Raw genomic sequence first — 25,417 nt, 5'->3', positions numbered from 1 at the left:
ACCCCTAGGATAGCAGTGGCTTTCAAAATGTTCTCACTGACCACCAGAAAAAAGCCTGTTGCATACTGTCATCCAGTATGTATATACACACAAATCTAAAATATTTTCATGAAACAATGGCTATATACAACACACTCTATTTTCTATTTTTTATAATTAAGGTTGCAAGAGTAGGTATAAGATGTCCATTAAATCTGAATTTCAGACAAACATAATTTTTTAGTACAAGTATATCCCACAATTTTATGGGACACACTTACACTAACAAATAATTCCTTGTTTATTTGAAAATTCTAATTTAAGCGTCCTATATTTCCTAATTCTCGCAGTCCAAATTTATAGTTTTTTTCCAAAATGCTGCCCACACATACTAAATTGATTTTATGAGCTACCAATGGGTCTCCATGCACAGTTTCAAAAACACTGCTGTTTGGGTGGCAAAAGATCCCAACAATTAAATTATAGCAATTTAATTGGTATAAGATAATGAGAGGGAAAATTGATATAGGATAATAAGACTGGGATTTAAGAAGAAAAAGTACACTGAAAACAGTTTAGTGGAAAAAAAGGTGATAACTTGAGAAGGTGTTTCATGGCAACAAACCAACTTTCTCCTTTCAGTTGTTACTAGACTTCAGAAATGTTAAGTCCTCCAAAACCTTTCCAAACAAATTGTAAATGGAGGAAAACAGTATCTGTATGAACTCAAGAAAAGCTGTTTAACAATAAAATTATGATATAGTAAAAGGACAATTACCCTCAATTATAACAATACACATTAATGTCTTATGAAAAGTAGAAAAAGACAGCATTAATTTCAATTATTGCTCTAGTTAAATCTACTGACTCCAGAAATTATTTAGTCTCATTATTTACCTTAATGGCTACAATACAACTAAAATTAAATACAAAATTTTACGCTATCTGCACAAGTATAAAAGCAATTAACTTGAAGAAATACAAGTTTAAAAATCAACTTTTAAAAATTTGAATTGTACGGCATACTCTAAGATACAATTAAACCAAAAAATTCAAACACCACACAAATATACTGGCAACTTTATAGCAATATTAGGAATATCATATTTCTAGATATAAAAATAACCAAAGATAATTCTTGAAAGAAAGTATTAGCATACCTTTGGAAGCTCTTCAATCTGATTAGCATCTAAATAGAGCTCCTCCAAGGTTTTTTCAAAAGTAAAAATCTCTTTCGGAACTTGTTCTAAGCTGCAATGAGAATAATCAAGAGTAGTGACAGTCTCCTCTTCCCCTCGTAGACAGCGACATGGTACCAACCGCACAAACAAACTTCGTTTTGTAGTCATTTTTAGACACTGCAATATTCGAATAAAAAGAAATTAAAAACATACATATTACAACGGTTTTTCAAAACAAATCATTCCAATCTATCACAATTCATATGTCACAGATAAACACTTCTCCCGCCACTATACAAGCACAATGGAACCCATTTAACATTGCTTTAATACCCACATTTATAACTACTGGATTTCAAATTAAACTCAAGCTCTTTAGTACTTCACAAAACAATCCATGAAGTAGCCATTTACATGCTTCTTCAAAAACTGTGCTTTGAGGCCGGACGCAGTGGCTCACGCCTGTAATCCCAGCACTTTGGGAGGCCGAGGCAGGCGGAACACGAGGTCAGGAGATGAGACCATCCTGGCTAACACGGTGAAACCCTGTCTCTACTAAAAATACAAAAAATTAGCTGGGCGAGGTGTGGGCACCTGTAGTCTCAGCTACTTGGGAGGCTGAGGCAAGAGAATGGCGTGAACCCGGGAGGTGGAGCTTGCAGTGAGCCGAGATCACGCCACTGCACTCCAGCCTGGGCAACAGAGTGAGACTCAAACAAACCAACAAAAAAAACTGTGCTTTGAGTCTGCTTCTTAGTTCTCAACAAGAGAAACTCTAATAAGACAAAGATTTTTATTTAATTTTACTTAATTTCTGACTAAGAGTTCTATGAGTCTTCATTAAGGACTTGATTAAGTGCAGTTTTGAGTAGGAAGTGGGAATGCAAAGATATTTTCAGGTCTTCTTAACCAGCCATCAGGGATCAATCACTTTATAACCTTCCTATGAAAAGTCCAAGTTTCCACATGAAAATTCCCACCTACCCCAAGTATATTTTGCTTCAATTAAATATTGGCCATATAGTTTTTCTAAAGAACTTATATGTCTTACATGTGTTTAAGGTTACACAATGGTGCAAAAACTTGCTTAAATAAAGAACAGATTTCAAATTAATTGAGGGAAAAGGCCAATTCTGAATTAGTGAACATTCTCAGGGCCACTTTATTAAGTACATAATGTATATACATAGGTTAATTCTAACTAGGCTAAGATTATATTAGCAAAGTAAGATTATATTTGCACAAGTAATGAAGCAATTAACTTGAAGAAATAAAAGTTTAAAAATTGACTTTTAAAATTTGAATTGTGCAGCATACTCTAAGATAAAATTAAACCAAAAAATTCAAACACCACACAAATATATTGGCAATTTTATAGCAATATTAGGAATAAATAAAATAAAAATTATTAGTGTTATCAATTCTTTCTATATAAAACAATCCATTCTTGCTGTAGTCAGAAGATTCTATTAGAGTATTAGATTACCTCTAACCAGAACCAAGACTAGGTTAAGGCCAGTAAGGCCTCAGGCACAAAATATAAGGAGGTATCAAAAAATTCAGTAATCAAGATAAATACAGTATCTTAATATAATGTTTTAAAAATACAGATTACTGAAAAAGAATCCATGTATAAACAAAATGTCCAAGGTTAAAATAAAGACAGGATCTGGTATTAGTGATTTTTCCTCTTGCCTCAAGCTGTAACAGGGATCTGCAAGGCACTGCTTCTAATTCTTCTACTTCACATTATATGATATTTTAAAAGTGACAAAGAGTAAGATACGTATTTCCCTTGCAATCTTTTTAAAAAATTGATTATTCTAGGCTGAGCTCAGTGGCTCAGACCTGTAATCCTAGCACTTTGGGAGACCAAGGCAGGCGGATCACTTGAGGTCAGGAGTTCGAAACCAGCCTGGCCAACATGGTGAAACCCCATCTTTATACAAAAAAATTAGCCGGGCGTGGTGGCGCGTGCCTGTAATCCCAGGTACTTGGGAGGCTGAGGCAGGATAACTGCTTGAACCTGGGAGGCAGAGGCTGCAGTGAGCCGTGACCATGCCACTGCACTCCAGCCTGAGCAACACAGTGAGACTCCGTCTCAAAAAAAAAAAAATTATTTTTTTGACTATACTTACTCAATCACTCTATACCAGGCACTGTGCTAAGTTCTTTAGATAAACTATATGCAGACTCTCATTTCATCGTCACTATAACTTTCTAAGATATCTGCTGTTATCTGCATTTTTCCATGAAGAAACTGAGTCTGTGCTCTTCTATACTGCTTCTCAATATATAATAATGCATACCTGAAGGAAGGTTCTTAAAACAATTCAAATATCAGTAAATCTTCACTACATACTTCTCCTTCAGAATTTAAAAAAAGAAACTAAGATGTCAAACATTAAACATTTCCCTCTAAAATCTCTGTCAACAAATAAATATCCAGAAAAGTTTACTACTTAGTAACAATCTTTGTTTATATTAAGACATATTTTACCAATAAGAATAAACAGTTCATCTAATAAGATTTTAATCACCAGAAGACAATTTAGATTTTACCTATGTGCTTATGAGATCATTTTAAAAATTCCAAAAATGAATACAAAATTTCTTGTTCTAGACATTTTAAGAATACAACTGATACTGATTTAGGAGGACACTTAAGAATGGGAAAGAATTCTATCTGCTATGTCCAGTATGGTAGCCACTAGACACATGTGGCTATTTAAACTTAGTATTAAAAGCTAAATCAAATAAAATTAAAAATTCAGCTTATTAGTCACACATGTAAACGCTTAATGGCCACTGGACCATACTGGGTCCAAACATACAAAGATAACATATAAAGATGTAGGGCACTTGAGGTATAAGACAATTTATAGGGTCAAGTAATTGTTAATGGAGATATAATAATTTCCAATTTTTTTTCTGTAGAGCTAATCATGTTGCAGACAGACAAACAGAAATTGTAGAACTTCTCTGAAAGGAAAATAAATTCAGAAAAGGAAGATTAGATTGGGCTCTAGGAAGCTAAATAGAGTTGAAATCTCAAAGGAAAACTTTCTGTGAATAGAGACTATAAAGACAGCGGTTTAGACCTCAGATCAAATTCAGTGGGCCTGGTGCCCATATAAAAATGAACACCAAATCTATATAGGCCTGCAAGTGGAAGTGGTACAGACTAAAAACTGCTGACTGATAAGAAAGGTTGAGAACCTTAATTTTTGAGGGCAGAGGAGGAAAGTAACATATGAAAGAGAAGTAAATGAGTAACAGTACCCAAAGACTGATTCTCCTTTACAGAATAACACAAGGAAGTAATCCAAAAGGAAGAAAGCCTAGTCTGATCAGAACTAAATTGATCAACATGGGAACTGCTCATTAGAATTTCAGGTATATGATAAGGAAGAGCCACTTTATAAATCAGAAGTAACACTGTAGACACAAGAATCTTCTAATCACAATGGAGAAGAACGTACACAATGTATATCAGTCGACCCAGAAAATGAGCACAATAATAAGCCTTTTTTTTTTTTTTTTTGGAAACAGGATCACACTCTGTTGCCCAGGCTGGAGTGCAGTGGTGCGATCTTGGCTCACTGCAGCCTCGATCTCCCAGGCTCAAGCGATCCTCCCACCTCAGCCTCCCAAGGGTACTACCAGGCCACCAGCCACCATGCCCGGTTAATTTTTGTAATTTCTACAGAGATGGGGGTTTCGCCATGTTGCCCAGGCTGGTCTCAAACTCCTGCACTGACCTCCCAAAGTGCTGGGATTAGAGGCATGTGCCACTGCAACTGGATGCTGAACACTTTCTACCAAAAGAATTGAAGTTACTTACCACTGGGTTGAATTTATCTCCCTGATGTTTCTTAATTGAGCCAACATTCTATGGAAAGCAAAAAAAGAACCAAAATTAACAATAAAAACAGATCTTTATGACTTTAAGGAACTTCTCTTTAAATATCTAATTTATAAAAAAGTTAAATTAAACTTCTCAAAAATTAACCTCTGTAAACTGAAAATAGTTAAGACCAAATAGTCAAACCAAAATATTTGCCTCTTAAAAACACACACACAAGTGTATGCACACACACACACACACACACACACACACACACACACATTTACTAGCTTCTAAATAAATGACTAGCTCTTTTTTTTTTTTTTTTTAAGAGACTGGGTCTCACTCTGTCACCTAGGTTGGAGCCCAATGGCACAAACATGACTCACTTCAGCCTCAAACTCCTGGGCTCAATCAATCCTCCCACCTCAGCCTCCTGAGAAGCTAGGACTACAGGTGTATACCACCATACCCAGCTAATTAAAAAAATTTTTTTAGAGACAGGGTCTCACTATGTTGGCCATGCTGGTCTTGAACTCCCGGCCTTAAGCGATTCTCCCACCTCAGTCTTCCAAAGTGCTGGGATTACAAATGTGAGACACTGCACCCAGCCAAATGGCTATCTTTATAGTGGATAGTCTTCATACATTTATAAACTCTTGAGAGCCCTCATTATATAAATACTCTTTCACCTACCATTAAAATGCCATTAATTTGAACTTACTGAGAAATAATTTTCCAAGCAAATAAACTCGAATGGCCAATTATACTTTAGTAATTTTTCATAGTTCTACGTGGCAGGCACTGTTAGTTGTTTATGGGATTTATTTTCCCTTCTAAGATTTTTTTTTTTTCTTTTTTTGGAGACATTATCACTCTGTTGCCCAGGCTGGAGTACAGTGGTACAATCTCAGCTCACTGCAACCTGCACTTCCTGGGTTCAAGCGATTCTCCTGCCTCAGCCTGCCGAGTAGCTGAGATTACAGGCGTGCACCACAACACCTGGCTAACTCTTTATTTTAGAGAGACGGGGTTTTGCCATGTTGGCCAGGCTGGTCTCAAACTCCTGACCTCAAGCGATCCAACCACCTTGGCCTCCCAAAGTGCTGGGATTACAGGCGTGAGCCACCATGCCTGGACTTTTTTTTTTGAGACAGGGTCTTGCTCTGTCACCCAGGCTGGAATGCAGTGGCACAATCACAGCTCACTTCAGCCTCAACCTCCTGGGCTCAAAGGATCCTCCTGCCTTAGCCTCTTGAGTGGCTGGGACTATAAGCGTGCACCACCACACCCACACACCCAGCTAAGCTTTTCTTTGTGTGTGTGTGTGTGTGTGTGTGTGTGTGTGTGTAGAGACAGTGTCTCACTATGTTGCCCAAGCTGGTCTCAAACTCCTGGCTCAGCAATCCTCCCACCCAATTCAGCCACCCAAAGTGCTGGGTTTACAGCTGTGACCTGGCCTTCCTTTCAAGACTCTAGATTATTCAGGGCAGTAAGGGGCCCAGCTCAATTACCACTTTTGAGCTTCCCATGCCTGGAGGGGTAAACAAGAAATGGATAACACAGTGAAAATCAGAGACTTATATTCTGAAGTCTGCTTTGGGGGTGAAGTGCCGGTTAATTCTGGAAAAACATTCGCTTTCCTGATAAATGGGAGCAAATATGTCTGACACCACCACTCTCCCATTTTTCTAGCCTTGTATGTGTGTACACAGTATCTAGTGCTGCAACAACCATCCTATTACCGTTAAGTCAACAAGCGTGAGGATTAATAACCAGCCAATAAATAAGACTGACAGAGGAAACAGCATTGCTGAGCAGCTGAATTAATGCTAACTATTCTCTATTTCTGGATTTCTTGGTATGTGGGAAAACTAATTCCCTTATTTGCTTAAACTATTGATATGTTTTCTGTACTTGCAGCCAACACATTCCAAAGTGAGACAGCCTAAAACAAAAAATAATACTCTTAATAAAAAGTACATACATCATAAATCATCTTTTTCTTAAAAACTCAGAGTAATATCTATTTATGTGTTTCAGAATTTCAGAACTGCCCTAAATACATCAAACTATTTGTTGCTATGCCAAATGGTATAGGACTAACGTGTTTAACATGTGTGTTTAATGTTCTCTAAGAATTCTACATATACTGCATGCCACAAAAAACAACAACAACAACAAAGCTGTGTGTACAGCAAGCAAAGTTGGCCACCAAATCTTCTGTCACTCATACACACTCCCACAGACATGACAGTCTGGTAGAATGGAGCTGCCACTAAACTGAAATGGAGTAAGACCATGGTAGGAGCAAGGCAGAGAGAAGAGAGATGTTTGTATTCCAAAACTTTACTTTGAAATACTTGAAAGATATCTGAGTAGGACACTGAGTAAGCAGCTGGATATAGGCATTCAGAGATGTGGGAAGAGATCCAAGCTGTGGATATAAATTTGAAAGTCATCTGCTTATAGATGATATTTAAAGCAATGAAATTAGATGAGATCATCAAGGGCAGGAGGGCAGACAGAAAAGAGAACAGGTTCAATGGCTGAGCCCCAAAACATTATAGAAGACCAGCAAAGGACACTGAAGAGAAGCAGTCAAGTGAGGCAAAAGAAACACCCCACCCCAAGAGAAAAAGTATGATATTCTAAAAGCCAGGTGGAAAAAAAAATGTTTCAAGGAGGAAGATGTTATCAACTCTGTTAATAAGGACTTAGAATGGCCACTGTGTATTAATGTGAAAGTCATTGATTATCTTGACAAAACCACCTCTAGTTGGTGGGGCAAAACACTATTTGGAAGGGATTCAAGAAAGAACAGAAGAACTAGAATCAACAACTCAGGTAGTTTTGCTATATAAAACATTAGAAAAATCAAGTAGTTGCCAGACCCGAATATGAATGAAGAGATCCAACAGTAGATTTGTAGGCAGATAGAAATAATCTAGTAGAGAAAGAGAGGAGCTCATGGATAATTTTCATAAGTAGGATTTGGACAACCATTCATAGACTGCCCTAGTAAACTCTGCCACCAATTTAGAAAGCTGCTCATGAAGAAGAAAAACAAATCTTGGCTGTAATTGCAACTAGCTAGTTAATATTCACTCGTTATTTTTGAAAAATAGAGATACTATACCCTCTCCCTAGAGATTCTGATTTAGTAAATTAGGTACAGTATAAAACTCAAAATTCTTTGTCTTAAACAAAATGTCGGGCCGGGCGTGGTGGCTCACGCCTGTAATCGCAGCACTCTGGGAAGCTGAAGCAGGTGGATCACATGGTCAGGAGATTGAGACCAGCCTGGCCAACATGGTGAAACCCCATCTCTACTAAAAATCCAAAAATTAACTGGGCGTGGTGGTGTGCACCTGTAATCCAGCTACTCAAGAGGCTGAGGCGAGAGAATTGCTTGAACCCAGGAGGCGGAGGCTGGAGTGAGCCAGGATTGCGCCACTGCACTCCAGCCTGGGTGACAGACTGAGACTCCGTCTCAAACCAACAACAAAAAAATGTCATGTGATTCCTTTTTCCAACACAGTTTCAACAATAATCAATGCATGGTCAATCTTATTTCATCCATACCATAGCCACTATTATTTAGCCTTCCCCATCCTCTACTTGAGATTATTTTGACAGAAGTCTCAGTTTGAGAATTAATACAAAAATTGAAAAGTAAAATCACTATAAAGTTTTTTTTTTAATATAGCACATTTTCTGTTTACCTAAAGAGATCACAAGACATACCTGGCTAGATTTTTTTTTTTTTTCAGTGAGCAATAAAGTTTAATTAACCAGTACTGCGAGGTCACCTTCATGGATTAGCATCCCGCTGTGAGCTGAAGGACTGAACAAGCTGAAGCACAGGCTAAACCCATCCCTCCATGCTCCCCACTGTGCAGATGGGCTTACTGAGGCTCCAGCATACACTGCTTGCTCAGCACTTTATCTATTTCAGGCCAAAGTGTCAGCAGAACTGATACCCACAGGGCATCCAAGTCCACATCCAGACCCAGTTCCCTCTGCGGCCATCTCTTAAACCGAGCCACTGACTGCTGATGGTGAGTTCCCCATCATGGGCTGCACTGAGGGTGCCAGAGGACTGGCTAGGCATGCAGCCTGGTGGGTATGGAGTGAAGGGGATTTGGGAGTGGCATCTAGAAGGTCAGCATGAGGGGCAGAGAGGAGAAAGAGAACCCATGGCTTGCAGCCAGCAGGGGAAACGGACCCAGTGCACAGACAGGGCCCCTAGTGAAGCCCATCCAGGCCAACTGCCCTCAGTGTAGATCTGAGTGGAACAGGACAAGACTGATAAGTGAAGAAAATGAGAGAAGCTGAGTGGGCAGGGGCCCCACTGCCTACTGCCTGCAAGGAGGCCATGCTGGGTGTGCAAACAGAATAGCAAGTACACAAAGATCCTCACTGAGGGGGCCCAAAGAGACATGAGGCCAGAGGAGTCAGGGCCAGCAGGGCCAGCCACTCCCAACGTCAGTTATTCCTTGCCGGCCAATATGTTAGGACCAGCTACTCCAAGGAGACGATCTGGTCCACTATTTCCCAGAAACTGGAATTTGCTGCTTGGTACCTCCTCCTGGGGTAGAGCTGCCACAAGGGGAACAGGCGGGAGAAGGGCAGCTGGCTGGGGGACAGTGGCTCCCGGGTGTGCACTAGCATCTGCCACATGTGCACCATGATGCTGGGTTCATATGTGCTGCCCTGGGAGCTCAAGCACCTGGCCCTTTCTCTGTGCAGGGGGACTGGGGCGCACCACAGTCACCCAGGTCCTCCCCTCGTCATCCTCATAGATGCCAGGCCTCCAGATCCACAGACAGTTGAGGGGGTGCCCTGAGATGCGGAGAAGCTTCGGAGGCCATGGCAACACTGCACTCTGGGGTTGCCTCGAGGCGCACATGTATACTCGGCTGGATTTAAGAGCAATCTTATGTGGTGCAATATTTCATTTTGTAAAAATGTAAAGCAAAGCCTCCTCAGGCATGCCCACACCTATTAGATGGTATTTAGTGGTTGTGTAAAATCATTTAGTTTAATCATAGTTATCACAATGTTGCTAATCTGTATTTGGTATATTTGTGCTTAGTTCCAAGGCATTTTATGAACATTATTAACCCCTTACTGATAAGTACATAAATAGTAAACAATTAAAATAATAATATGAAAAAGAATAAAGATAGGAAGGTAAGAAGAGTAAAAAAAGTTTTTGAACTTAAGTAATGAAAAAATTATAAACACTGTGTAAGAGCGTTTTAAGGACAATAGTCAAAAACTAAATATGTATAAAATGTGATATGCCTACAACATATACAAGAAATAAGGAAAAGATGCTGATGGCTAGATCATACTTATAACTAGAAGATCAACATCAATGTCTGGTCCCATTAGCCTAATTCTAATCGAGAAGAAAGCTGGGTGTTTTTTTTAATATGAACAGTGTTAAAATTTTGTATCAAACTATAGTTAGCCTAAACATGTCTAAAAATTTATTACTGTGCAATTAAGTGGTAGACATATACACTGAAGTTACCAAGGAATCCTTACATTTGCAAAATTTTCCATTTTTATATTTTTAGATACAATTTACATAATGAACACATTCTAAGAGTATAGATGATAGAGAAATACAATCATATAACCAGCAGGAATCAAGACATGTAACATTTCCATCACCCTACAAAGTTCACACTTGATCCTTCCCAGTCAACATCCTGACCAAGACAGTCTGTCCTGAATAAAAGTACATTTGTGTATAAGCGTTATAAGAACACAGGCTTCTGTTCTCATAGGTAAATATATGGGAATGAAACTGCTGGGTCATAGTCTATAAGTAATTTAATTCTATTCAAAACTATTGTCTTACAAAGTGGTTTTATTAGTTAACACTCCCAGCAAAGAGAATTCCAATTACATTCTCACTAACACTTGGCACTGTCGGTCTTTCTTAATTTTAGCCTACATAATTGCAGTATCTGGTTTTTATTTTGCATTTTTCTAATTACAAATGGCATTGAGGAGCCTTATCTTTATCTAGATCTCACTTTGATGAGACAGATCATCAAGCCTCATACTCTAATGGAATAAGACTTTTGGAGAAGAGTGATCAAATTTTGTATATGAGAGGAAGGCAAATTATTGTGATCGAGAGTACACTGTGTTGAAAGACGATTCTCCATAGACATTTCACATTCCTGCATGTTCTCCGTTCTCTGAGCAATGTCATTTACATAAGGTGTTTGTATAGAGACATTCTAGGATAATAACACTAAGCAAGATGCAGAGAGTCCACCTTCCCCTCCCCAGAAAAGATTTGCTTATACTCCAGAGGAGAGGATGGACAGGTTACCAGTAAGCTCAGGTTTTCCAATTTGGGGTTCTTCTCCTGTAACGTACACTACTGCATGAGCAGGTATTACAGGACTTTCAGTACGTCACCCTGTGAAGATTAAGGCTCAAAGAACTGACACAAGACATTGCTCTAGTTACTGCTTTTGTGGTAATAATCTCTCTTTGTCTCTAATCTAAAGGTATTCTGTTTTCTGGCAGGCTTAACTTTTTAGTTTGTAAATAGGGTAAAATCTCAGACTTCACTATTTCTGACTTAACCACTGTAGACTGAAAAACATGGCCAGAATGTTTTACACCACCTAAAATCATGAGATAGAATCTATTTCCCCAACCCCATGAATTTGGGCAGGCCTTGTGACTTGTTTACATCAACTCAATGCAGCATAAGTTTTGTTGGGCAAGTGACAGTCCCTATGCCTCACCATTTGCAAAGTCCACCTTTACCTTCTTCGAATGTTGCCCTGAGAACACAATGCCACAAAGAAGCCTGGGATAAAAGACCACATGCTGTTTCACATAATTCAGAGAAATAGTCAACTGCTGTCGTTTTAAGCCACCAAGTGGTTGAGAGATTCTTAACACAGAAACAGTTACCTAAAACAATTGGTTTTTGTTGTTTAAAAATAACTAAAACAAAATTTTTAAAGTTATTTCCTTTTTATCCTTGTAACAGCTACAGAATCTGTACCATAAGCACCTCCCTCATTTTTTATACCAGTAATCTGCGGATTTTTTTATTCCCCTCAGTCAGTCTTGCTAGAGGTTTATCAATTGTATTGATCTTTTCAAAGAGGAAATGTTATATTTTGTTCATTTTCTTAGAATATGCTTTCTATTTCATTGATTTCTGCTTTCTTCTCTATATCTTCTGCCTTTCACTTATTCTGAATTTCTTTTTCTGTCTTTAGAATAAAACTTTCTAATCCTTGTTTCTTCATTAAAGATATAAATTATCCGAGTACTACTTTAATAATCTAAGCGCTGCATTTAATAATTTTGATGTTGTCTTTTGCTGAATTTATTTAATGTCCTTTCTAATTTTCCATTTGATTTATTCATTTACTGATGGGTTGTTCAAAATTGACTTCCTTAATTTCAAAATATTGGTAATCTACCGAACCTCGTTTCGTTACTGATTGCTGTGTAATTCCAATGCGGTCAATAGAACAGTACTATCATTTCAAGCCTTTGAAATATGTTGAGACTTTTGACGGCCCCACATAATTCTTAGTGAGAGGTTCCACTCATGAATGTCACATACTGCATCTCTTGGGTATAATGTTCTACAAATGTCAATTAGATAAAATTGGTTGACAGTTGTGTTCAAATCTTCTATAGCCTTACCAATTTATGGCTTTTTCTGTAAGTTATTGAAAAGTATAGGCATCTCTTAACCATAGTTGTAAATTTGTCTATTATTTCATGTATGTTGGAGGTCCATTATACAGTGAATAGATATTTAGGGCTCCTATCTTCTTGGTGAATGGATCCTTCTTCTCACATTACAAGGCTTTTTTTTTCCTGCTAGTAATCCTTGTCTTTTAGTATTTTGCCTGATGTCACGATAGCCATAGGAGCTTTCTCTTGATTAGTGTTAATATGGTATATATTTTCCATCTATTACTTTTAACCAAATGTCTTTACATTTCAAGTACCCATTTGTAGGAAGCATAATGTTGGGTCTTTTTAGAAATCAAATTTGACAATTTCTATGTTTTAATGGTGGGCTTAGATCTTTCATATTTTATGTAATTATTGCTATGACAGAACTTAAAACTATCACATTATTGTTTATTTTTGCTTTGTTTTTGTTTTTTTTGAGATGGAGTCTTGCTTTGTCACCCAGGCTGGAGTGCAGCGGCATGATCTCGGCTCACTGCAACCTCCACCTCCCAGGTTCACGCGATTCTCCTGCCTCAGCCTCCTGAGTAGCATGGACTACAGGCGCCCGACACCACACCCAGCTAATTTTTGTATTTTTAGTAGAGACAGGGTTTCCCGATGTTGGCCGGGCTGGTCTCGAACTCCTGACCTCAAGTGATCCCCCTGCCTCGGCCTCCCAAAGCACTGGGATTACAGGTGAGCCACCACACCCAGCATCATATTTATTTTCTATTTGTTCTTTGTTCCTCTTTTCTTACCTTCTAATAAGGTTTTCCTTTTACTCCATTTTATCTCCTTTTATGGACTTTTAGCTATCCTACATTTTTGGTTGCTCTAGAAATTACAATATGCATTCTTCATTCATCATAGCCCATTTTCAATGATATTAACACCATTTCACATATAACCTAAGTACTATAAAAGAGAAGGCGTATATTTACTTCCATCTTTTATGCTGTCTTATATTTTACTGATACATACTATAAATTCGATAATACACTGTTATTTTTGGCTTTGTGCTATCCACTGTCATTTATATAAATTTAAAAACTAGAAAATAAACTTTCGTATTTATTCACACATATACCATTTCCTTCTGTCTTTATTTCTTATCATAGAACTGCTATTAAGGCTATTTGATCAATTTTTTAAATTTAATATATTCTATTTTCCAGTTCCAGAATATGCATTTGGTTTTTTGGCACGTCCATTACTCACCTGAAATACTCAATCCCCCATATATTATCCTGCCAATTGCCTTAATGTTCTTTTTCTCCTAATTCCAATAATTGGGTCATCTATAAGCCTATACAATCACCCTTTTCCATGTCTTTGTATGTTTCATATATTTTATAATATTCTAGACACTGTAAGGTAATAGTCAGAAATTCAGTATAATTTTTATTCATCTGGTTTGCGGGTTTTTTTCCAGACAGGGTCTCAGTCACCCAGGCTGGAGTGCACTGGCACAACCTCAGCTCACTGCAGCCTCAACCTCCCAGGTTCAAGTAATCCCCAACCTCAGTCTCCCAAATAGCTGGGACTACAGGCATGCACCACCACCACAGTCAGCAGTTTTTTATTTTTTGTGGAGACGGGGTCCCACTATGTTGCCCAGGCTGGTCTTGAACTCCTGGGCTAAAGCAATCCTCCTGCTTCCACCTCTCAAAGTGCTAGGATTACAGGCATAAGCCACCATGCCCCACTATAATATTGTTTTAAGTGTTATTTCCCAGGGAGTGTAACCTTCTACTTCTCCCAGGATAAAGGTTGGAAATTCAGATTTCTAGTAGAGTCCATTTGAGCTGGCAGCAGCTTTAATTAGACTCAGTCGATCTGTCATCAGCCCAAATCCCAACCTCCCCATCACCAACCCACAGCCACCTTTTCGATCTTGTCAAATCTGAGGTAGTAGAAGCTTGGGTTGCAGTTCCAAATATTTTTTGGTTCAGTTTACCTTCAGATTCAAGTCCAACAGGGTCCCAAATTCCAAGCACTCCTTGAATTTGCAGGACTACATGATTTCTCTATGCTTTCAATCCTCTCCTCTCCTGCGACTTCTTGGCAAAATGTAACAGGGAAAGACAGACCCAAGTATCATGTTTAATTATTTGATTTTTGCCTTTGAGGCTCTGTCAGAGTCCCACATCTTCCCTAAAGCCCACACTGTCATTCAAGGATCCTAACTCTTGAATGCTTTTATCCTATCCCTTCAATGTCTCTCCATATTATCCACCTATACTGATACCAGGCACCTGCCCCCAGGCAGGCAAAATGACACATTCACCTACACAGAACTCTTGTTATTTCTGAAATTCAGATCACTAAGGCTTCCTTGAGTCCACCAATTTTTGCTAGCCCTATTTTATAAAGTGTAGGTCAAGGTAGAAGAATCTGTGGAATCCTCTTCCATCTCAGTGTAGCAGGACTGATGTAACTTAGGAAACAAGAGAGCCTCAATTTTTTTTCAACAGAAAAAGTTGTTCATTCCACAATTAGAAATACGACTACAAATGCAAACATCTCAGACAGAATTAACCATGAAAAACTGACATTAGACCATTCTATAATCTGAAGGAAAAGGTGGGAGAGAATGAGGAAAGAAAACAGCTCAATATGGCTCATAACAATACTTGGAAAAGGTGAAACTGCATAAAATAAAGACTGGAAGTCTGTGGGTAAATTTCACCTGTTCCTAGCATAGAGTTGACTTGGCTATTTTCAACAATAGGTCAATAAAAGGTGTGCAAGAAGACATTTGTGACAATATGGATCACAAATATGTATATTCACAAAGCTGTTGCTTAATATGACAGGGAAATTAAATCATGACATTGTTTCAAACCTAGAAATAACTTTCTCGTATAATCTTTCTTTTTTTGGGTGAGACAGTCTCATTCTGTCACCCAGGCTGGAGTACAGTGGTGTGATCTCAGCTCACTGCAACCTCTGCCTCCCGGGTTCAAGCAATTATCATGCTTCAGCCTCTACAGTAGCTGGGATTACAAGTGTATGCAACTACATATATTTAATTTTTGTATTTTTAATGGAGATAGGGTTTCACCATGTTGGCCAGGATGGTCTCAAACTCCTGGCTTCAAGTGATCCAAGCACCTCAGCTTCCCAAAGTGCTGGGATTATAGGTGTAAGCCACTGTGCCCAGCCTCTCATATAGTCTTGACTGGATTCTAAACTCTTCCCCATAAGATACGATCCTGTAGCAGGATTAATTTCCCCACAGGTATTCCATCACTTCACTTCCTCATGTTTATGTCTATGCCAGAGTAATTCCCAATCACCTTTGTTTCTCCTAGTAACTTGTAATAACTTCTTTTCCTCCATGAATTCATTATGCATGACTTAGGGAGCCCTAAATGGAAACAGAAAAAGGCAGTCAAATTAACTAGAAAGAACCCTAATTATGATGGGGAATATTAAGTCTATCCTTACAAAGAGAAACAGTCTAAAATACTCTAAACTGATTGTGACCACACACAGCAATATGCTATACCAAAGCAGGTGTATTTTTTCTCTCATCTTAAAAAAGAATCTCTTCTGAAACCACATCTCTCTCTACAGCTACCAACCCATTACTCTACTGCCTTTTACAGAGAAATTCCTCAAACAAGTTGTCCACATGCACTGACTTCAATTATTCTATCAAGTGTTCCTAAATCCACTCCAATCACACTTTGTCCCCGTCATTTCAAGAAAAACTGTTCTTAAAACATCTAAATTCAATAGACAATCTGGCCAAGCGCAGTGGCCCACACCTGTAATCCCAGCACTTTGGGAGACCAAGGCAGGTGGATCACTTGAAGCCAGGAGTTCGCAACCAGCCTGGCCAACATGGTGAAAGCCCGTTTCTACTAAAAATGCAAAAATTAGCCAGGCGTGATGCCGGGCACCTGTAATTCCAGCTATTCGGGAGGCTGAGGCAAGAGAATCACTTAAACCTGGGAGGCGGAGGTTACAGTGAGCCGAGACTGCGCCACTGCACTACAGCCTGGGTGACAGAGTGAGACTCCATTGCAAAAAATAAAAAAATAAAAAAATATGGCTGGATGTGGTGGCTCACGCATGTAATCCCAGCCACTTTCGGAGGCTGAGGCAGGCAGATCACTTGAGGTCAGGAATTTGAGACCAGCCTGGCCAACACAGTGAAATCCTGTCTCTACTAATAATACAAAAATCAGCTGGGCATCGTGGCACATGCCTGTAATCCCAGCTGTTCAAGAGGCTGAGGCAGGAGAACTGCTTGAACCCAGGAGGCACAGGTTGCAGTGAGCCAAGATTGCACCACTGCAATCCACGGTGACAGGGCGAGACTCCACCTCAAAAATAAATAAATAACTAAATAAAATAAATTAAATAGACAATCTAAATTCACTTCTCCCCCTTGCTTTCTTAGTAGCATCGCTTCCCCTCACTTTACAAGTTTTCTTCATTTAGCTTCCAACACACCACACATCCTCCTAGTTTTGTTCCTATACCACTGGTCAAACCTCAGTTTCCTTTGCTAGTTGCTCCTCTTTATGCCAACCTCTTACCACATTCCTAATGATACAAAGAACATATATCCTGGCCTTCTTTTCTATATATACTCACACCTTTGGTGATCATCCAGTTTCAATTCCCGAACTCTTATCTACCTTTTAAATACTAAGTACTCTAATGACTGCTGTCTTAGTTTGGGTTCTCCCAAAAGCAATGGCTGAGGTAAGAACCTGAGTAAAAGCAATCTGTCTAGAGAATGACCTACAGGAGCAGGAAGAGTAAGACAGGGATGGAAGAAAAGCCAATATAAGGAGTAGTATACTATCAATGTCATCCCTAGAGATAACAGGGGATCAATCTAATTAAACCTCCCAAGAAGCATATAGATGGTCTCTGAAAATTCTCTCCAGATAGGATGAGACGTGAGCTTTTATCCATCCAGTATGATACAGGAGCAGCACTGCCTCTATAGGCATTACCTCTGCCTCACTACCAATCTATGCTTGCTTTCTAATAGTCAAAGGTCACAGGACAAATAAGAAGTCTTAGACGCAAAGTTTAATAGCATTTGCATAACATCAATGGTTCTCAATGAGTGTAAGGACACCTCAGCAGGTCCACAAATGTCAAAGCTCCACATCATAATAAGTCCACTGTCAATATGCCTATTGAGAAAACTTATATACACATGGATTTTTGTTTTTGCTGCAATAAAACTCCATGGCCCAAGGGTACTCTCAAATAGCTGGGACTACATGTGTGCACCACCACATCTGGGTAATTTTTTTAGTTTTTATTTTGTAGAGACGGAGTTTCGCTATGTTGCCCAGGCTGGTCTCAAACTCCTGGCCTCAAGTAATCCCCCAGCCTCAGACTCCCAAGTGCTGGAATTACAGGCATGAGTCACCGCGCCTGGCCTCAGCCCACTTTTTTTTTTTTTTTTTTTTTTTTTTTTGAGACAGAGTCTCGCTGTCGCCCAGGCTGGAGTACAGTGGCACGATCTCGACTCACTGCAGGCTCTGCCCCCCGGGGTTCACGCCATTCTCCTGCCTCAGCCTCCTGAGTAGCTGGGACTACAGGGGCCCGCCACCTCGCCCGGCTAATTTTTTGTATTTTTAGTAGAGACGGGGTTTCACTGTGTTACCCAGGATGGTCTCGATCTCCTGACCTCGTGATCCACCCGCCTCAGCCTCCCAAAGTGCTGGAATTACAGGCGTGAGCCACCGCGCCCGGCCCAGCCCACTTTCATGTATTAGCACAATAGATTCCAAACTGATTCCCTAATTCTATTTAGTCAGCACCTAATTTTTTTTCCTTAAAATCATTTATTTTACTATCTCCCTTTCCTCTTTAAAAACCTAAAAAACATTTCTTAATCCCCAAACCTCCTTAATCTATTCCCAATTTGCCTTTACACAACTTTACTACTGAATCAAATCCTTTTTTCAGGTGAGGCCTTTTGCCTTACTACTGACTCCTCATTCCACCTATCCAATTCAATACACTAATTACTTCTTTGGTTCTTTAAGTAGTATTTTAAGTGAAAGTGACTATAAATAAAATGTTTTTATGCAGTGTGTCTACTGCCCTAGAAACTGAACCAGACCTGATGAAAAGCATGACCTAATTCGAGAATCCTAGATGTCGGTGCCACAGTGCATGAAATTCCACCATTAGTTATTTCTTCTGGTCCCTCTTCATACATCCTCTATTAAAATGCAAATTAATCTGGAAGAGACAAGGCCCTAATTTCTTTTTTTTAATTTATTTTATTATTTTATTTTTATTATACTTAAAGTTCTAGGGTACATGTGCCCAACGTGCAAGTTTGTTACATATGTATACATGTGCCATGTTGGTGTGCTGCACCCATTAACTCGTCATTTACATTGGGTATATCTCCTAATGCTTTCCCTTCCCCCTCCCCCCACCCCACAACAGGCCCTGGGGTGTGATGTTTCCCTTCCTGTGTCCAAGTGTTCTCACTGTTCAGTTCCCACCTATGACATGTGGTGTTTGGTTTTTTGTTCTTGCAAGTTTGCTGAGAATGATGGTTTCCAGCTTCATCCATGTCCCTACAAAGGACATGAATTCATCCTTTTTTATGGCTGCATAGTATTCCATGGTGTATATGTGACAAGGCCCTAATTTCTTAAGGTGAATTTCTTTGTAAGTTTATTCTTTCCCCTAAACTGAACAGAAGGAACAGAAATAAAAGAACCAAAAGGAAACAGAAAAAAAGGTAGGAATCGGCAAAACAATGAGAGGTCAGGTTGAAGTTCACATTTTCCTTGGGGTTAATTTAGGCTGGGAATGATTAGGAACACCAAAAACCTTCCAAAGAAAGCTAGATCACTCCCAACACCTTATTACAGCAGGATTTTCAAAGGTTAATTATTACCGCTTATAAGTAAAGCTTTAAAATACCACCACTTGATGAAAATCTTATCTTTAAAAAGTTTCACTTTTAGTAGCATTCAGATCTATTTTAGGAATAAAATCCATAATCCTGTAAAACTATCCCAAACATCCCTTAGGTCTGAAGATTTATTTTGTAAGTGAAATAGTACAACAGATATGGAGAGGAAAAAAAGAAAAACAAAAATTTAAGCTTCTACTTAACCACACATTATTTTGAAAGTACTTAATTTTAAGTAAAAAATATTCTTTAAATTTTTCTGTAGAAACTATGGGGTGCTTACTGCCAAGTTCATTCACATACATGGCACTCCCCATCTCTCTAAGGTATTTTATGCATGTTGAAATATAATCAGAGGTCACAGGACAAATAAGAAGTCTTAGATGCAAAGTTTAATAGCATTTGCATAACATCAATGGTTCTCAATGAGTGTAAGGACACCTCAGCAGGTCCACAAATGTCAAAAAGCTCCACATCATAGTAAGTCCACTGTCAGTATACCTATTGAGAAAACACTTATATACATATGGATTTTTGTTTTTGCTGCAATAAAACTCCATGGCCCAAGGGTGAGAGACAATCTAATATTTCAATGCTAAGAGTTTGGCAATACTAAGATGGACAATAAATATCCCCCCAAAATGACGTAGCAGACCCCCTGGGAATAGCCCCCCAATTCACAATGACTCCTCCTTTCTCTGAGAAAAGGTTACCACAAATCCATAAACCACCTTTGTACAAATGTTAAAACTGCAGCCCTTATAGGTATACAGCTTGGCAAGCAGCATGTGGAATAAGCAATCTGCACGATATAGTAGCCCTGTTGTGAGAGCTATTCTCCCATTTGAAAGGGGTGGCCCTCTAACATCTATTTTGGTACCAGGTAACACTGCCCTCCTAGATGGAGCAGACTGGAAAGGGAACGGGCACCTGACTCAAGCCAGTCAATCATTTGCTCTCTCCCCAGGATATGTAAGTGGGACTGAAAGATAGCAAGTCTGTCTCTGCATTTAGCGGAACTGTAACATCTGAAGCCATAATCTATGGAGCTGCCGCCTTCTACCATATGGACATAGAAAGAGAATGCTCATCTGAAAAGAGAAAAATAAAATATAAAATATAAAAGAGTGATGGTTTTGGATTCCTGATGGCCTTCCAGTTATTTGTTCTAATTCTTTTCTGAGACTAACTGCATTCTAGCTGTTGAGTGTCCATAAGAAACTATTACATCCTTATTACCTTATTTTTACTGGTTTCGGTTACTTTCATCCAAAGAGTCTTATTAATATACTTTACTTATACCAAAGCTTTTGAGCTGAAATCTGAAAGTTCAAATAAGTGAAAATTCAAATATAAATATGATCCTCCATTATTTTGCAAATCACTCTGTCTCTATCTTTCTACCCATGCTCAAGGACTGTCTCTATCTTTCTACCCATGCTCAAGGGCTCAATACCTATTCTTCTAAAAAGGGAACTTTGTGTTCCAAATTTAGGAAATCTAAACCTGAAAACCTGATGCAACACGGGCTCTGAACACTGAAAAAAAAACCAGCATGCACAAACAAGATAAATCTGCAACTGTCACAGTCACTTCTAGATACCTGGCTGCCTTTTCCATTACACCTCAACCAATTTAGATTTATCATCAAAACGACTAGACTTCATGGGCACAAAAAGGTCAAACCTAAACACTTTAGTAGCAATTCTGGACTAAAATAACCAACGGAATCAGTCAAATTAATGTTGAATGACCATATTTGGCTTTCTGATGCTAAATACAACAAATACAAATATGACAAATACGTCAGAAAGAAAACAAACATTTGATGAGTTACTACTAGGTGCTGAACACTGAAGATACAAACATAAATGGTCCCTGCCTCAAGGAGTTTCTAATTTTAGATAAAACATGATAGCCACCCAGCCCAGTGGCTCACACCTGTAATCCCAGCTGAGGCAGGAGTTGAGGCCAGGAGTTCAAGACCAGCCTGGTCAACACAACAACACCCTGTCTCTAAAAATAAATAAAAATAAAAATAAAAATAAAATTAGCCAGGCATGCTGGTGTATGTATGTAGTCCCAGCTACACTTGGGAGGCTGAGGCAGGAGGATTGCTTGAGCCCAGGAGTTCAATGCCACGATGAGCTATGATTCACGACTGCACTCAACTCTGAGCAAAAGAGCAAGAGCACGTCTTAAAAAGAATATAAAAAGTTACAAATGTGGGGAAAAAAGAGACCAAATAGTCTGGTGGTAAGGGAAACAGTCTAACAGGACAGAACAGAATATATAAACCAAAGTGTAGAATCTCTCTACATACAGAAAAAAAGTAGTTAGTGTTGCCAGCAGACAAACTTCACTAGGATAGGCTTTGAAATATATAGGAATGACGTTAGAGTAGTCAGCAGGGGGCTAGAACTTAAAAGCTTTAAATACCATACTAAGTAATATAGACTTTGGTAAGCAGCAGTTTTTTTTGTTTTTTTTTGAGACGGAGTCTCGCTCTGTCGCCCAGGCTGGAGTGCAGTGGCGCAATCTCGGCTCACTGCAAGCTCCGCCTCCCAGGTTCACGCCATTCTCCTGTCTCAGCCTCTCCGAATAGCTGGGACTACAGGCGCCCGCCACCACGCCCGGCTAATTTTTTTGTATTTTTAGTAGAGACGGGGTTTCACCGTGGTCTCGATCTCCTGACCTCATGATCTGCCCGCCTCGGCCTCCCAAAGTGCTGGGATTACAAGCGTGAGCCACCGCGCCCGGCCAAGCAGCAGTTTTTAAGACTTAAAAGCAAAGGAGGGACATAGTCTAATTTAAGTTTTAGACAGATCACTCAGCAATGCAGAGCTAAAAACAATCCTGATACTATTTAGCCAATAATATGACTTATAAAATACGAGGGGAATGTCCCTATACCATCTCTTTCACTGCTTGGTTTAATAAACAAAAGTCATTAATAATTTAACAGTGTAGTCTTCATACTTCACCAGTTTATGTAATTTGATGTAGACAATTAAAATGTCATGCTTTCTTCTGTTGCTGATTCAATTACTTTGGGGCAAGGTAACAAAAGTGAAACCACTCAATATATGAGAACCAGGTCTTTAAAAAGAGGAACATCTGAAGTTTATCATGCTTAATATTTAAAAAAATTAATAGTAATTCCCTAAACAAAAATGGCAAAACAACTAAATCTGATTATTGAAAAATAACAATATATGACCACCTTGGAACAAACAGAACTGAAAAGCTAAGATATTTGAACAATTTAGGAAGCAGTATCTGAAACTACTGTTCCTAGAAAGCTATGTTTATATGTGGTTTTTATTTGTTTTTGCTCCCTGGGGGAGCAGGGGGTGAGTTTTAAAGTGACACAAAATCAAGCTGTGTCAATGCAACTAGTTAAAACCTGCATATTTCAACACTTGACAATATAATTTTAATAGAAGGAATTCCCAGATAACAAAAAGCCTACCAATAAATCACTGATAATTCAAAAACAATATAGCTGAACACAAAAGTAGCTGGCTTTGGAAATGATACTGCTTTACATTTGAGTCTAGATTCCACCATTTACCATTCTGTAATCCTGAACACGTTACCTCTTCAATCTCAGATTCTTTATGTTAAAAAACAAAGGGCATAAAAGCTACATTTTCGTTAGCTGCTCTAAGAAACCCGAATGTCCAACAAAAAGCCATATTAAGTGGCTTTACTTGTACTACCTTTCCCAAAAGTAACTGAATCAGCAACAAAAAACATAATTATACATAAGCTGAATAAATAATAGTTTTTCCTTTCTACTAAGGATACATAAGAGTAACTTGTTTCTTTGAAAATATTTTATATATACTATTCATCCTCACAGGTACTTTTCGTGTTCTCCTGTTTACCTGTTTTATTGGGTGTGGGGTGACCATGGCTTGCTGGCATGCTTGTTCTCACATTAGCATTTTTTTCTTTTTGCTTTATCCTCCCGAAATTGACACATTAGCATTTTTTAATTGACATATATCACAGTAGCATAAGGTCAATACTAACTCTCATTCACTTATATGCCCTTAAACACAGTATTGCATTATTTTTACTAAAAGAAAGGAAAAGACCTCTCAATCATGATATTTCCCTTCTTATTTGAAACAAAGATTTGGGAAAAGAAAGTAGTTGCTTTGTTCATCTACTTATTTATGAACTGAGCTATATAATTTCTCCAAATTTAAAAATAAAAGTAATAGGCCGGGTGCAGTGGCTCATGCCTGTAATCCCAGCACGCTGGGAGGCCAAGGCAGGTGGATCACCTGAGGTCTGGAGTTTTGAGACCAGCCTGACCAACACAGGGAACCCTGTCTCTACTAAAAATACAAAAATTAGCAGGGCATGGTGGCAGGCGCTTGTAGTCCCAGCTACTCGGGAGACTGAGACAGGAGAATTGCTCGAACCCAGGAGGTGGAGGTTGCAGTGAGCCGAGATCAGGCCACTGCACTCCAGCCCGGGCAATGGAGCGAGACATCATCTCAAATAAATAAATAAATAAATAAATAAAATTAAAATAAAATAAAAGTAATAATGCAAGTAATTCTGCCTACCTTCCTTCTTTACTCAATAAATGTAGGTCCTGTAACGAGTTTGATAATGATGTCAATTTTCTTTTCCACAGAGCCCCTCAAAGTCTGGTAATTGCACCTTGCTGAATGCTACTCTAGTACTTAAATATATTTTCCATACAAGAGAGGCACTGAACACAAGCCAAATATATCTTATTTGATATTCAGTTGAAGAAACAGTGACTTTTTCTTGAACCTATAGAAAATCCTCACCATGCTGGACAGAGAGTGTATAATGGTCTCCCCATCATGATACCTTCTATTTACACTGACTTTAGAACTTAATCCCTAACCAACAAGATGCCACTATTTTGTAGAATGAGGTCTGTGGTAGGTATAACATTTTCCACAAATTATTTTAGACTTCTCCCCTCAAGGGGTGAAATCCTCTTCCCCGTCATTGGAATAAGAGCTGGTCTTAGTGACATGCTTCTTAAAAACAAAATACAACAGAAGTGATGCTACATGATGTCCAAGGTTAGGATAAAAAGGCTAACACAGTTGCCACATAGGCTTTTGCCCTTTTCCTTTCATCCACTTGCCCTCTGAAACCAGCTACTTGCTGTAAGGAAACTCAAGTCTTACTGAGAAGTCACAAGCAGGTGCTCTGGCTCATGGCCCCTGGCAACCATCTAACTGCAACCACAAAAGAATTTGAGCAAGAACCAACTAGCTAAGCCAAGATAAGCCCTAGACCCATGATAGGTAATAATGATGACTCTTCTTGGTTTATAATATCACTAAGTTTCAGATGGTTTATTTCATAATAAATAATTGGTATAAGGTCTGATTAACCAAAGGCATCTTTGTTGGAAGGAACAATCGTGCATTGCTTGACAGGATATGTTCTAAGAAATGCACTCTTTGGCAATTTTATCATTGTGCAAACATCACAGAGTCTACTTACAGAAACCTAGATGGTATTACCTACTACACATCTAGGCTATATGGTGTAGCCTATTGCCACTAAACTAAGAACACGTACCACATGCTGATGTACTGAATACAGCAGGCAACTGTGACACAGTGTTAAGTATCTGAGTATTTAAACATATCTAAACATAGAAAAAGTGCAGCAAAAATATGGTATGAAAGATAAAAAAAAAAAAAGCTAGTACACCTATTATAAATAGAGCTTGCAGGGCTGGAA

The 25,417-nt window shown here is 38.8% G+C and overlaps 1 protein-coding gene across 5 annotated transcripts in view; it reads right to left on the bottom strand.

Annotated features, from left to right (window-relative positions):
• ERBIN (erbb2 interacting protein) overlaps positions 1-25,417 on the bottom strand; it is a 148,413-nt gene that overhangs the window by 86,244 nt on the left and 36,752 nt on the right. For all 5 annotated transcript variants that reach the window (XM_004091224.3, XM_003265998.4, XM_030797857.1 and 2 more), the window contains exons 2-3: positions 5,005-5,052; positions 1,140-1,337 (exon numbers count right to left, since the gene is read on the bottom strand). In XM_004091224.3, the coding sequence (XP_004091272.1) occupies positions 1,140-1,328 (189 nt within the window). In that variant the 5' untranslated portion in view covers positions 1,329-1,337; positions 5,005-5,052. The remainder of the gene's footprint in view (positions 1-1,139; positions 1,338-5,004; positions 5,053-25,417) is intronic.

This window comes from Nomascus leucogenys, chromosome 18 (genome assembly GCF_006542625.1).
Source record: "Nomascus leucogenys isolate Asia chromosome 18, Asia_NLE_v1, whole genome shotgun sequence".
Lineage (NCBI taxonomy): Eukaryota > Metazoa > Chordata > Mammalia > Primates > Hylobatidae > Nomascus > Nomascus leucogenys.
Note: the sequence above shows the minus strand (reverse complement) of the source record. Positions and strands in the feature narration are given on the sequence as shown.